General features: G+C 39.6%; 1 protein-coding gene across 8 annotated transcripts in view; it reads right to left on the bottom strand.

Annotated features, from left to right (window-relative positions):
• rasgrp3 (RAS guanyl releasing protein 3 (calcium and DAG-regulated)) overlaps positions 1–13,480 on the bottom strand; it is a 144,204-nt gene that overhangs the window by 9,321 nt on the left and 121,403 nt on the right. For all 8 annotated transcript variants that reach the window (XM_079689268.1, XM_079689271.1, XM_079689266.1 and 5 more), the window contains 2 exons: positions 6,464–6,611; positions 6,058–6,094 (listed from right to left, as the gene is read on the bottom strand). In XM_079689268.1, coding sequence (XP_079545394.1) covers positions 6,058–6,094; positions 6,464–6,611 — 185 coding nt within the window. The remainder of the gene's footprint in view (positions 1–6,057; positions 6,095–6,463; positions 6,612–13,480) is intronic.

Genomic DNA, 13,480 nt, shown 5'->3' with positions numbered 1-13,480 from the left:
AGTTAATAATGCGTTAATGCAAAAAAAAATTAACGGCACTAATTATTTTAACGCGATTAACGCATGTGTATTTTTTGTCCTCGGCCGCCCCATAGTTTCAGAGTGCATCGAGTTTAAAATACCATCTACAAGCTGATGCTGACAGCCCAACTCCTGCCGTCCGCTTGCGGCAGACCACACTTCCACGCTCAATGGCAGGCACCGACTGGCCATCGGGAGGACCGGGAGGGTGTGTGTATGTGTGGCGCGAGAGAGAGACCTTACGTGTATTGTTGTTGTTGTTAGCATCTGGTGCTAGCTAGCTGCGCTAACGGATAAAAGGAGCTGTTTAAATGAAAACAGAGGAGGGATATTTCGCCGACAACTGCGCAGAGCACTTTACTTTATGCAGGTAGCCAGACAGTGGGACATAGTGGGAAAATTCAGCACACTCAGCACGGATAGTGCGCGCAACCAACACACTCTCACTCCATAATCGTACAGGAGCGACGTTTGGTCAGGGTCCCGTGCCGTGCAGTTGTGACGCTCCTAGGCTCCTTCAGCTTCATAAAGGGACGCAAATAGCTTTCAACTGATTGCAATGTATTCCCATCTGCGGCGGGATTTGACGCTCATGGAAGCACGGCATTCGTTTGTGTCGGCTGCCCTTAAAGGCAATATGAGCGTCCATTCCCATTGAATAACGGAGAATTGTACACCCGGAAGTAAGTATTCCCCTTACTGTCGATTGATTTTACAATGATATCTGCACTACTAATCGACTAAAAAACACCAGATTATCCTTGTTAATTACACAACATTGATTGGTTTAAATTGTGTGCAATGCTTTTGTATTTTTCCCCTTCGATTCGGAGAAACAAATATGTTTTCGGAGTAAAGGATGGCAGAAGACACTACACTACCCAGAATCCCCAGCTATCGTTTAGGACTACACCATGTGCTCTGTTTGACAAACCCCGTGATTAGTTCTCAAGCTCTGTGATTGGTTGACCTCCAACTGCATTCCATATGAAAAAAAACGTTTCGTAAAAGATAAAATCATACTTTATTCAACAGTGCTTGCTTTACTCTTTGAAAGTCATCACATGAATGCATTGTAATAAATGGTTTGGCTGCATTAAATATATTACACATCTGTCGTAGTTCTTTATTTTTATTTATCTACAGAGATCGGGCTCAGAATAGACCGGAAACTATTCTTTTACCGTTCAGTTTGAATTTCACAATAAAGTTAGTAGTAATATTTTGTTTTGATATTATTGTATTATTGTTTTTTATTAACTACTAGACCGCTGGGTCATGTTAAGACCGTCTTTTCTGTGTTGCTGTGGGTTTTTTCCATCGCTTTTGTGTTACAAATATCAAAACAATAACTAAATATATCGGTCGTAAACTAAACCAGAAACAGCAGTATATTTTATTTTGTTAACACTGTAAACTTGGCAGCTTTTTAACCCAAACCACCTACTGGTTAAAGCACGTTATTACACGTTTAGAGTAATGCAATGCAGGTAGATTGTGTTGCTTTTTAATGACCGTTTAAAATGCGTTTTTCTTAATGTCTTTTATTATTATTGCTAGGGACGCTGCTATCGATATTATTTCTGTTATGTTGTGTAACTGTTTAATGGTGTTATCTTTATTGCTACCCCCTTCCCCGTCAATGTATAGTGTTGGTCCACAGCGCAAACGTATTAGTTTAACAAAATCCGCCTCTAAAATTGTGGCATAGATAGCCTACGTTATTTTCCCCTGTGCAATTCTCCATTTACTCAACAATAACACATAATTATCCTTTTGTTTATTTATTTGTTTGATTAATAAACACAAGTTGGAGTCCGTCAGGGCAGAGGGTCGGAGCAGCTCATTTGCTTTAAAGAATATTACACCCGGAAGTAAGTATTCTCTCCGCTTCGCTTGACAAACCCTGTGATAGTCCTCAAGCTCTGTGATTGGAGAGTGTGCTCCGAGGGTTACGCCGAGCGTCGAACAGCACTTGAAATGGGATGGAACCATGGGAGACTGTCCAAAACTGGATTTGAACGGGTCCACCTCGTCCCCCCGTCCCCCACCCCGTCCCCAGAACTACACATGCTGGCTATTGTGTTTTGCAACATGTTCTCTATCTATGGCACGTCTCTACTGGGAGTTGTAGTTTTAAAAGACGTTTTCGTATTTCCCATTATAAAAAGTTGCCAGTATTAAACTGTGTAGATCCCTGGAGGTTTAGGGGATAGGAAACACTCAAAATGTAAAACATATAATTAATAAATGGGAGAAAATTGCTTGTGCCAAAAATGGGCAGCATTAATATATACCAACATTCCAGTCAAGGTCAGAAGAGCTTTATTTAACAGCTGGTCTTATGTCTATGACCCCTCCTGTTGTTCATTGATAACATTACATTACATTACCTTAATTGATAAGCCTGAAACGTGCACTTGTCAAGGTTCAGAGGCACATTTTGCAAATATGGCAGTAGCCATTGATCATCTTAAGATAAGATATACTTTATTGACCCCAAGTTGGAAACATTTGCGTTACATCAGCGTGTGTAACAGTTGTAAATATGCAGTGGTGTTTATTTGTAAATCATTTAGTATAATCACACAAATTCTGTGTTTTATATTTAATAATTCTGTGTTCTTTATTTATTGATTGTTCAATACCTGACAAGGCCGGAGATGAAATATCTATATACATCCTATAAGAGTATAATACATATGTATAATATCAGTTAAAATAAGTGCTTCAACATAGTTAACATTGCTGGAGGTATGCACAAATATTGATAGATGTCTTGTAATGCACTATTGAGGAACCTGCGACCCAAGTTTTTCATTCATTGCATAACTACACCGTTTGTGAATATGATATGTCAATAAACCTTAGAAAATCTTGAAATCTTGAAAGGGATGTGCAAAATAGTCATTGTATACAGTCTTTAATTAACTATTAGTAGAGAATAACGAGTAATGAATATACTTTATAGGGATCCTATTAATATCTAATAATAAAAATAATGAAATTTAATAACATGCTTTAACCACCAGGTGTCCCTTTCTATCAGCTGTGCACCTTTATGGTGTAAATACAGCCTATCTACCAATTGGATCAAATATAAAAGTCAGCCGAATTAGTGTTGATCCTGCAAGGAGTCGTATTGTGTGAAAATAAATGTAATATATTGTTTAATTCCTGATATATTTATGATCCACGTAACGTTTTCAGTGTTGGCGGAAGTTCTTCCTGTTTGTCTAGAAGTCTTCTCATCAGGGCTCTATAAATAGAGAACTACGGCAGATATGTAATATTTAATGCAGCCGACCCGTGTATTACAATGCCGTTATGTGATGATTTTCAAAGAGAAAAGCAAGCACACTCGGAATAAAGTATTATTATTTTTCTTTTAAATGTTTTCGGTCTGTTTCCGGTATTTGTTAATGACGATGTGATGTGAGATGTGAGACTGGAATTGCACAGGGGAAAATAACGTATCTTTAGATGCGGATTTTGTTAACACTAGAACCGCCAACGGGTAAATCTTACCTGCAGTTGTTTTTTTATTGCATGTAACTTTTTTTCCACAACATATTAAAGTCTCCCAGTCCGTGACTTTTCCTGAAAGTGTGTTATATAGCACCCTCTGTTGTTAAAAATTGTCAACAGGAAGTCAGATTGAAAAAATCGCCAAATAAATTGCCATTTATACCCATATCCGCCAGCGGGTAATATTTACCTCATAGAAAATGCAGCGTAAACATGACGTGTTGCTATAGCAACGCCTTTTGTCTACTGCGGTTCCTTATAGATAGAGAGATAGATAGAGAGAGATAGATAGATATATTGATAGATAGAGAGAGAGAGAGAGAGAGAGAGAGAGAGAGAGAGAGAGAGAGAGAGAGAGAGAGAGAGAGAGAGATAGTTATAGATATTGTAACATCTTGGAGAATACAAGATCTTGGATGACTGAGCTCACGTTGAGGACGTAATGCATGTGTGCAGGTTACGTGCCAGTTGAATAAAGATGGACACTCGGAATGAGAGAAGTAGTCTGCGTCGTCTGTTTATGTAGACAATTATATGTCCATAGAACAGAACATTACAGATGGATCGATAGATAGTTATAGATAGGTAGAGAGAGATTGAGAGATTTGTACCTAAACAAAACACAAGTCTAACACCAAGCGTTTAAATCAGCACTTGTAGCGATATTTTATACTTCATGCTATCTGCACAAACTATATCATATGAAAAGCTGAGAGTCCACAGATTCTATTGTTATAAATGTCATCCCTGTGCGATCAAAACTCACTGTTCTGTATGATAAATAAAAGAACATTGTACCTTGCAAATCAATAGTGGGTACATTTGACCCGTTGGCGGTTTTAGGTATACAGCGACCTCTGGCGGTTCTAGTGTTAAACTAATACGTTTGCGCTGTGGACCAACACTATACGTTGACAGGGAAGGGGGTAACAATAAAGATAACACCATTAAACAGTTACACAACATAACAGAAATAATATCGATAGCAACGTCCCTAGCAACCACCTTGGTAACAATGAAAACGTTCTATGGACGCAATTTCCTGAAGTCATCTTCGTAATAACTAGCAAACTAAAGATCATCTACATCCACTGCAAGCATAATCGGAAATAACAACTCATATTTCTCGCATCAAATGACATCAAAACACATTTTAATGGCCAAACGAACTTTAAACTTAGGCATTTTCCAACGAGAATAAAACAAAGTTCGGCCATGTTTTTTTTTTCTGCAGGGAGAAATTTGAAGATCACGTGACATAGACGCCAGCCATTGGAATGAATGGTGAAAAAAAACGGGGTTTTTCATACAGAGCACATGGTGTAGTCCTAAACGATAGCTGGGGATTCTGGGTAGTGTAGTGTCTTCTGCCATCCTTTACTCCGAAAAAATATTTGTTTCTCCGAATCGAAGGGGAAAAATACAAAAGCATTGCACACAATTTAAACCAATCAATGTTGTGTAATTAACAAGGATAATCTGGTATTTTTTAGTCGATGAGTAGTGCAGATATCACTGTAAAAACAATCGACAGTAAGGGGAATACTTACTTCCGGGTGTACAATTCTCCGTTATCCAATGGGAATGGACGGTCACATTGCCTTTAAGGGCAGCCGACACAAACAAATGCCGTGCTTCCATGAGCGTCAAAACCCGCCGCAGATGGGAATACATCGCAATCAGTTGAAAGCTATTTGCGTCCCTTTATGAAGCTGAAGGAGCCTAGGAGCGTCACAACTGCAAGCCACCCTGACCAAACGTCGCTCCTGGACGATTATGGAGTGAGAGTGTGTTGGCGCAACATGATTGCAGCGTCCAGGCAGCTCCCGTTCGAGCATATGCCTTGAGTTGCACATAGCTCCAACGATCACACACACACACACACACACACACACACACACACACACACACACACACACACACACACACACACACACACACACACACACACACACACACACACACACACACACACACACACACACACACACACACACACACACACACACACACACACACACACACACACACACACACAAACACACACACGGTTCCAGATTGGATTGAGGCGAATATTTGTAATGTTCAGAGGTTGTTGTGTTTAATATTCATGAGAATATTTGTCAACAGATAAAAAATGTGCGATTAATCGCGATTAACTATGGACAATCATGCGATTAATCGCGATTAAATATTTTAATCGACTGACAGCCCTAGTTGGAACATTAAAGCTTATAATCATGTCACATTAGATGCACAAAATACAGATATGAACCTGAAAATCTGAATAATATGTCCTATTTAATATTGCATACATTTAAAATATACTGGATATACTGTAGGCCGCAAGATGAGCCTTAATTGACTTTTCTTTCGTAATGGCTGTTTTCTGTGTTTAACTCTGTTGGCTTCAATAGAATAACGGCCTTTTTACATTACATTGCAGTAATAACAGTAAGTTGCATGTTGTGTTTATGGTCTTTACAGACGAATGCAATGAAACAATACCTTTGCACTTGTAGCCCTGTTTGATGATTCCCCACAGCTGCAGGTCCAGAAATGTAGAGAATGGGAATTAGGAACAGAAAGCACAAAACATAACATAAGAATAATAAAAGCATGGAGGCATGTTCCAAAAGCCTAGTCATGACATCTGTGAGAACTCAATAACCAGGCACTGTTGCTGAAAACTACACATGTACCAGGCCATTAGTAATATAATCCAACCAAGCAGAGAGATCCAGTCTGTGGCTGAACTGGACACGTGTCATGACCCATATGTGGTCTTAATGCAGGCCGGTCACTAATTACAATATTTGCAATATTTACAATAATTACAATATTTGCCTGTTTATTGCTAAGAGAAGAAAAGAGGGCATGCAAATTACAGTGACAGAATGTTGGAGATACACACAAATCCAGCACAATGTTCACAGAAGGTGGGCTTCAGGTATGTCATCTCCTGGAAGTTGTGGATGAAACCTGGACCCATCTTACACTGGAGCAGTGGGTTGGCCCGGAGGAAATACGCTATCATCTCGTCCTTACTGATCAATCCGTCTCTGAGAGGAAGACAAGGAATAGAGAAAGAAAGACAAGACAGTGAGCAGGACATTAGAGAAGATCTTTAGATACATTATTATTATCATATTATTTATCCAGGAGATTAAACTAAAATTACAGAGCAAAGAAGTGTTCCCACCTTTCCATCTAATATGAGAATTTTTTTTTATATTAAAGCAATTCCAATACCAGTTTTTACACATTTGATTCTGAAGGAGCTCATCTTAAAGTCACTGTAAGCTACAGCTACTCTAAAGCCACTGAACTCATTGTTATGTGGTGAAGGTTATCACACCACAATAAGAAAGAGTGGTTGTGGCTGGGGAACAGCATTCTTGATGCAGATCACTTCTGTTTTTTTAAAAACAAGCTTGAAACTAGAAATGTTCCATTATTTGGAAAGTAGCTACGCTACCCAGCATCCACTGGGAAATGAGGTTAAACTGTGTTGCATGCTTTGACTGCTGTTATGAACTCAGACAATCAGGATGTACGACCCAATTGCACAACCCGGGAGACAGAGGTAAAGTATTGGTAAGATACTTAATTTTTTCCAAAAAAGCAAGATGAACAAAAAAAGGTCACTATCGAATCTCAGGTTGAGATGCCAAAAATTGAGAACAAAATGAAGTCGCTCACGTACAGATGGAGCACTGAATTTCGGACTCCAGCTTACAGCTTCCTGCCTACCACCAGCCAAAGACCAGTATAGAGGAATGTTAAGCCCTCCCACTATTTTCCAAGAGGGCGTTGCCAGATTTTCAATTTCAGGTTTTAACCAGGAGATGGCGCTTCATTCACAAATACAGAAAGACAAGTTCCATGGACTTTCAGTTGTGTTTTGAAGACCATTTGAACACATCAATATTTTAGATCAACTAAAGTATATCTAATCTTGTAATTCAATAATATATAGTCTTTATATATTAAATAATCATAATTATAATGCAAATGTTTACATTACACTTCTTTATTTGTTATGCTCATACTTTAACCTTTACAATCGTTTGCTTTAATATGCAGTATATTTTTGTGTTTGCTTCCTCCTGCTCCCTTTCGGACACATACTGTATGATTTATTATTATTATTAATATGAAGATATTATTAAGATAAGATAAGATGTTACTTTATTGATTGAACATTTTAGTTTAGAATGTGCTGTCCCACGGTAATTCAGAAGGTCACATTCCGACCATTATTTAAAACAATAGGTGCTTTCACACCTTCTACAGTTTGATTTGTATAGAGGGAGCTCTGTCAGTTTTCGAATTAACCATTTGCTTTCGGGGAGCCCTATTTTTCAGAGCACATCCTGCTACTAAATATGTCACACGCACGCTCTGTTGACTGGCGCAGCAGCGCGGATGCGATCAATTACTATAAAAACACTCTTCTACTAATACAGACGGTGTCACTATGCCGGCGGATGTGGCCGTTGTTGAAGCCTCTTCAGGCTCCGCATCGGCAGGCTTCTCCCTCGGTGTGGAGCTGTCAAACTCGACCCTAACGCCGCTTACAGCCGGCCAACTAAAAGTTGTGATCCGTTCACGTTGTCATTTTTAGACTCCTTCGCTTCTTTGCTTGTGAATCCAAAAGCTGTGACGCTTGGCTGTTTTCGTTTTGCCATATTTTTTTATTACACAGCCAGAGTTAAAAAAATATCAATATGAACATTTCAAATACCGCGCCGGCATCACCGCCATAATCATAGCAACGTAAGTAAGAATGCAGCGCCGCCACATACAGATGGCAACACCCAGACATATTCACAAATATAAAAAAAATATTCAGAAACTGTAATGAACAATAACTATTATTTATTTCAAGAACTGTTATTTACAGAAACTCAACATTTCTAATCTGTGTGACACAAATATGCACGATTGTTTTGGGCTCCCCCTATTTATCTCAAAGTCAGCCTTCAGGGGAGCTCCCTCCCTCTTCGGGGGAGCCAAGCTCCTCCTAGCTCCCCCCCATTTCGAACAGTGTCTGTGGCTGAATGGCCAGCGATTAGGTGCGGCGCATTTGTCATAGGTGATCAGAGCTAACTGCCTGCCGTCAGATTTCATTTAAAAAACAGATCTGATTTTAAGACTATTTCTGCGCTCATAAAGAATGATAAGAATAAGAATAATGCGTATTGAACTGGTTTCCTTAATTAGTGAGTTTATTTAATACTAGAACCGCCAATCGGGTCAATTTGTGTGATGTGTGTTGTGTGTGTGCAATGTAACTTTTTTTCAATAAAATATTAAAGTCTCCCAGTCCCTGACTTTTCCTGAAAGTGTGTTATGTAGCACCCTATGTTGTTAAAAATTGCATTCTAATAGCGGGATTTGACAGGTTTAGGTAGGCCTATACAAAAACCTCTGGCGGTTCTAGTGTTAAGGTAATTAGGTACAGTAGAAGCCCTTTTTTATCAGTAACGAATTTAGCAGTTGAACATAAAAGTCAACTAACTGAGGGTCACTTGCAATGACAGTGTTGTGTCTTACTGTAAGCTTGTCACTCAGAGTAACCTACCGTTAATTTAGCTGCTGGAGAAGAAAGATCAAGGGGGGAGGGGGGGAGAGAGCTGTGGTTGATGGGCCATTAGTTGTGTAAATACACAGCTGAGAGCTGCCGTTTCATTCAGACTGTTTAAAAAACTGTAACAACGGACTATTTTTCTTAGCGGATGCATGTCAATTTAAATCAATACATACAACTATTTTTTAAATCAATACATACAACTATTTTTTAAATCAATAAAAACATTTTCTAAATCCATAAAAGCATTTCAATTAATATTGGGAGTCATGTCGTTACTTTGTTGAGAATTTGGCCGTGTAATAAGCGGGATAATTTGCAGCGACTTGTTCCTTATGGGGAAAATAACACCCGTCATGTGTGTGTAGTAGAGGTGTGTGTGGTTAAAACACTTTCATGAAGTGAAGGAATTTCCTTCTATAAAACAGCTGTGGGCAGCAGTGAGTGTCACGGACATGAATTCATAGATCAAGGCAGACTGGTGCACACACTCTCTTGTCCTGCCAGGCGACATGCCCGTTCTAAACCGTGTCCCTCACTCCTCACATCCCAAGCAGCCCCACAAGTGTATTATGTTGTTACATCGTTTCAGATGTTATGTTTCAGTTGTGCTCTGTCTATGTTCAGTGATGCAAACTTGTCACCTTTCGGCGAAATTTGCCGTTTTGAATCCAAAATAAGTCGTTTGTGTGATTCATGTAGATCTGCAATACAAATATTTTTGGGGTATGGGGGGGCTGGGACCCGGAGTAATCTGCGGCCGTGAGCTGTTATGTGCCATCATGACACGCATGGTGTTCTTTTTTTATATATTATAATGAAGTACGAGCTGTGTGCTCGAGTCTTCCTGCCTGTCGGCTCTGCTCATGGATGTATAATAAGGCTCTGCTGCTCCGATATGATGGTCTAGCTTCAGCAGCTACATTATCTACGGGTGCGTTCGTTAATATTAACTGTGTGTCCGGAGTCACTGGGTCACAGACTGGACCGCTGGTGAACAGCTGTTAGAACGGGCTGTTCAGGTGTTCAGAGCAGAGCTCCCTGTCGGAGCGGCAGAGCGTGATGTGAACTGAAAAGTTTTTCTGTGGCAATATTATTTAAGGAATCGTTTAGCTAGCTAGCTAGCATACATTGTCACTATCTGCTAACGTTAGCTTTAGCCTTCTATTTCTAATAGTTTTTTTCATAGGCTATACACAGAGGTGGTATAAGTATATATATTGTACTTGAGTAAAAGTAGAAGTACTCAGATCTTGTACTTGAGTAAAAGTAGAAGTACTCAGGTCTTGTACTTGAGTACAAGTAGAAGTACTCAGATCTTGTAGCCTACTTGAGTAAAAGTAGAAGCACACAGATCTTGTACTAGAGTAAAAGTAGAAGTACTCAAATCTTGTACTTGAGTAAAAGTAGAAGCACACAGATCTTGTACTAGAGTAAAAGTAGAAGTACTCAGGTCTTGTACTTGAGTAAAAGTAGAAGTACTCAGATCTTGTACTTGACTAAAAGTAATAGTCCCAGAGTGTAGGAATACTCTGTTACAGTAAAAGTCCGGCATTCAAAATGTTCCTCAAGTAAAAGTAGAAAAGTATTATCATCAAAATATAGTGAAAGTAGCGACAGTAAAAGTAGTCATTGTGCAGATTGGTCCATTTCAGAATAATAGATATGATATGTTTTATAATGATTGATTATGAAAGTGTTCTCAAAGCTGCTAAAGGTGCAGCTAGTTTGAATGACTTTGTATACGACAGGGTAGCTTGTGGATTTACTCCAGGTGGAACTAAAGTCTGATTTAACACTTGATTATATTTCACTTAATTAATCCAGATCTGTGAAGTAACTAAAGGTATTAAATACATGTAGTGGAGTCAAAGTACACCATGTACCTCTGAACTGTAGTGGAGTAGAAGAACAAAGTAGCAAAACATTGAAATACTTAAATAAAGTACAAGTATCTCAAAATTGTGCCCAAGTATAGTACTTGTTGAGTTTATGAACTTAGTTACTTTACACCATGTGGCTATAAAGATAAAAAGACTTAAGCCTTGCACAGAGGCCTGAAAATACATTTTCAAAATGTTCAACAGTGCTGCCAAAATTATAAACTGACTGCTCCACAATTTAAAATAAATGCTTTTATATATTTCTATTAGATGTGACTCTTTGGCGTTTCTGTTATTATTAACACTGCTGCTTTAGTTGTTCTGACTGCTAAAATCCTCTGTCATTCTGTGGGGTGGGGGAGCCGGGGGCTCGGATCCTTGTCACCTTTTTCATACCTGATGAGTTTGCATCCCTGTAAGTTAAAAAGCCTCAGTCACCTTAATTCATGTAATAAAAACATCTCAGGTCAGTAACACTCAAAGCTAAATGTGCAATACCATGTTCAGCTATGTTACTATTTATAATGTTATTGTTGTTACATCAGAAGATGTACATATTGAAATTATTTCTTAACTTACAGTAGGCTATTTTTTACAATGTGTGTTGGAAGGATTTATTAAATTACAATGAATATTGTCATTGTTGAAGGCTTTTAGAGAAGGGTGAACTATAAGCCTGAATTACATAAAATGTTATACCTAAAAACATAAAAGCCACAATAAATAAGTCACAATTATTGTAGTTATTTTTACCTCCCGTATTGCTTTCAACCCACCAGCTTTTATGGTGTTGTTACGTCACTAACTGTAAGCTTGTCACATACAGTCTATGGTCCCTCAGAGTAACCTACTGTTAATTTAGCTGCTGGAGAAGAAAGATCAGGGGGGGAGTGGGGGAGAGAGCTGTGGTTGATGGGCCATTAGTTGTGTAAATACACAGCTGAGAGCTGCCGTTTCATTCAGACTGTTTAAAAAACTGTAACAACGGACTATTTTTCTTAGCGGATGCATGTGAATTTAAATCAATACATACAACTATTTTTTAAATCAATAAAAAAAAATTCTAAATCCATAAAAGCATTTCAATTAATATTGGGAGTCATGTCGTTACTTTGTTGAGAATGTGGCCATGTAATAAGCGGGATAATTTGCAGCGACTTGTTCTTTATGGGGAAAATAACACCCTTCATCCAGATGAGGATCCCTCCGCTACACTTTGGGATCCTGATCGACCGACGAAACTCCATTAAAATATACATATTTTTGGTGAATTACTGAGTTTAGGCACGTTAATAACGTTTTAATGAAGTTGAATACAGTATATTCATATGTGTCAGTGATTTCATGTCAATTCGGCGAACATAAACATAAATGATCGTGGTGAAGATGATGATTAAATTAGGATTAAAAATCGAGAGCCGGGCTGCATTTCCTCCCGTTCGTTTTTTTCGAATAACAAAATTATTTTTGTTAAATAACAACATGGTGATGTTTTGTAAATGATTACATGTCTCTTATTTAGCACAGTAGTATGATATCCGTGACATATGGATCTTAACAAAGTTCCGCTGTACATCCAGCATACTGTATCTCACTTTATTTCACATGAGCTCCAGTGTGGAACTCCACTGCACCCCCTGGTGGATCATTGATCCATTGCAGCTGGCTTCATTATAATTATATTTATCTATCACGGGGGCGGTCTCAAGTCAAGCTGGAGGTTTTCCCTTGAGCGAAGGCAGATCACGTACCAATCACGGCCCTCGCTTTTCCAAACTGTCTGAAATGAATCGCTACATCTGTAGTGAGAGCATAGAGCATAGACCTGACTATGGCAAGAGACAAGACGAACTGACACTGAACACTGGGAGACAGGGGAATTTAAACACAGGATAACAAGAAACAGGTGGGAACAATCCGGGGCGGGGCTGGTGCTGATGAGCACAGGAGACACAGAAGGGAAACAGGTGAACACAATCAGACAATTAGACACACCAAGGAAACTAACGACAGGGAGGAAAACACAGGGAGAAGGACCAGACAATACACAAGGAGGAAAACATGACAGGGAGAACAGAACAGCAAAACACCCATTACCAGACACATCAAACTAAAACCGTGACATGACATAAGAATCGTGACAGAACCCCCCCCTCAAGGGACGGATTCCAGACGTCCGGAAAAAAAGGCAAGGCACAGTCCATGATGGGTATCTCGGGCGGACGGCATGGGGACAAGGCAGAGCCCATGATGGAGTTCTCGGGCGGACGGCCCGGGGGCAAGGCAGAGTTCATGGTGGAGTCCTCGGCTGGGGAACTCAGGAGACCGGGCTCGAGGGCGAAGGCCGCTGGGGAACTCAGGAGGCCGGGCACAAGGACGGGCAGGAGCTGGTGGAACCCCTGGCGGGTCAGGCGTAGACGAGACCCTAGAGGGAACCTGGGCTGGTGTCAGTGGG

This window comes from Notothenia rossii (assembly GCF_949606895.1).
Source record: "Notothenia rossii genome assembly, chromosome: 6".
NCBI classification, from domain to species: domain Eukaryota; kingdom Metazoa; phylum Chordata; class Actinopteri; order Perciformes; family Nototheniidae; genus Notothenia; species Notothenia rossii.
The sequence above is the reverse complement of the archived record's forward strand: the minus strand, read 5'-3'. Positions and strand labels throughout refer to the sequence as shown.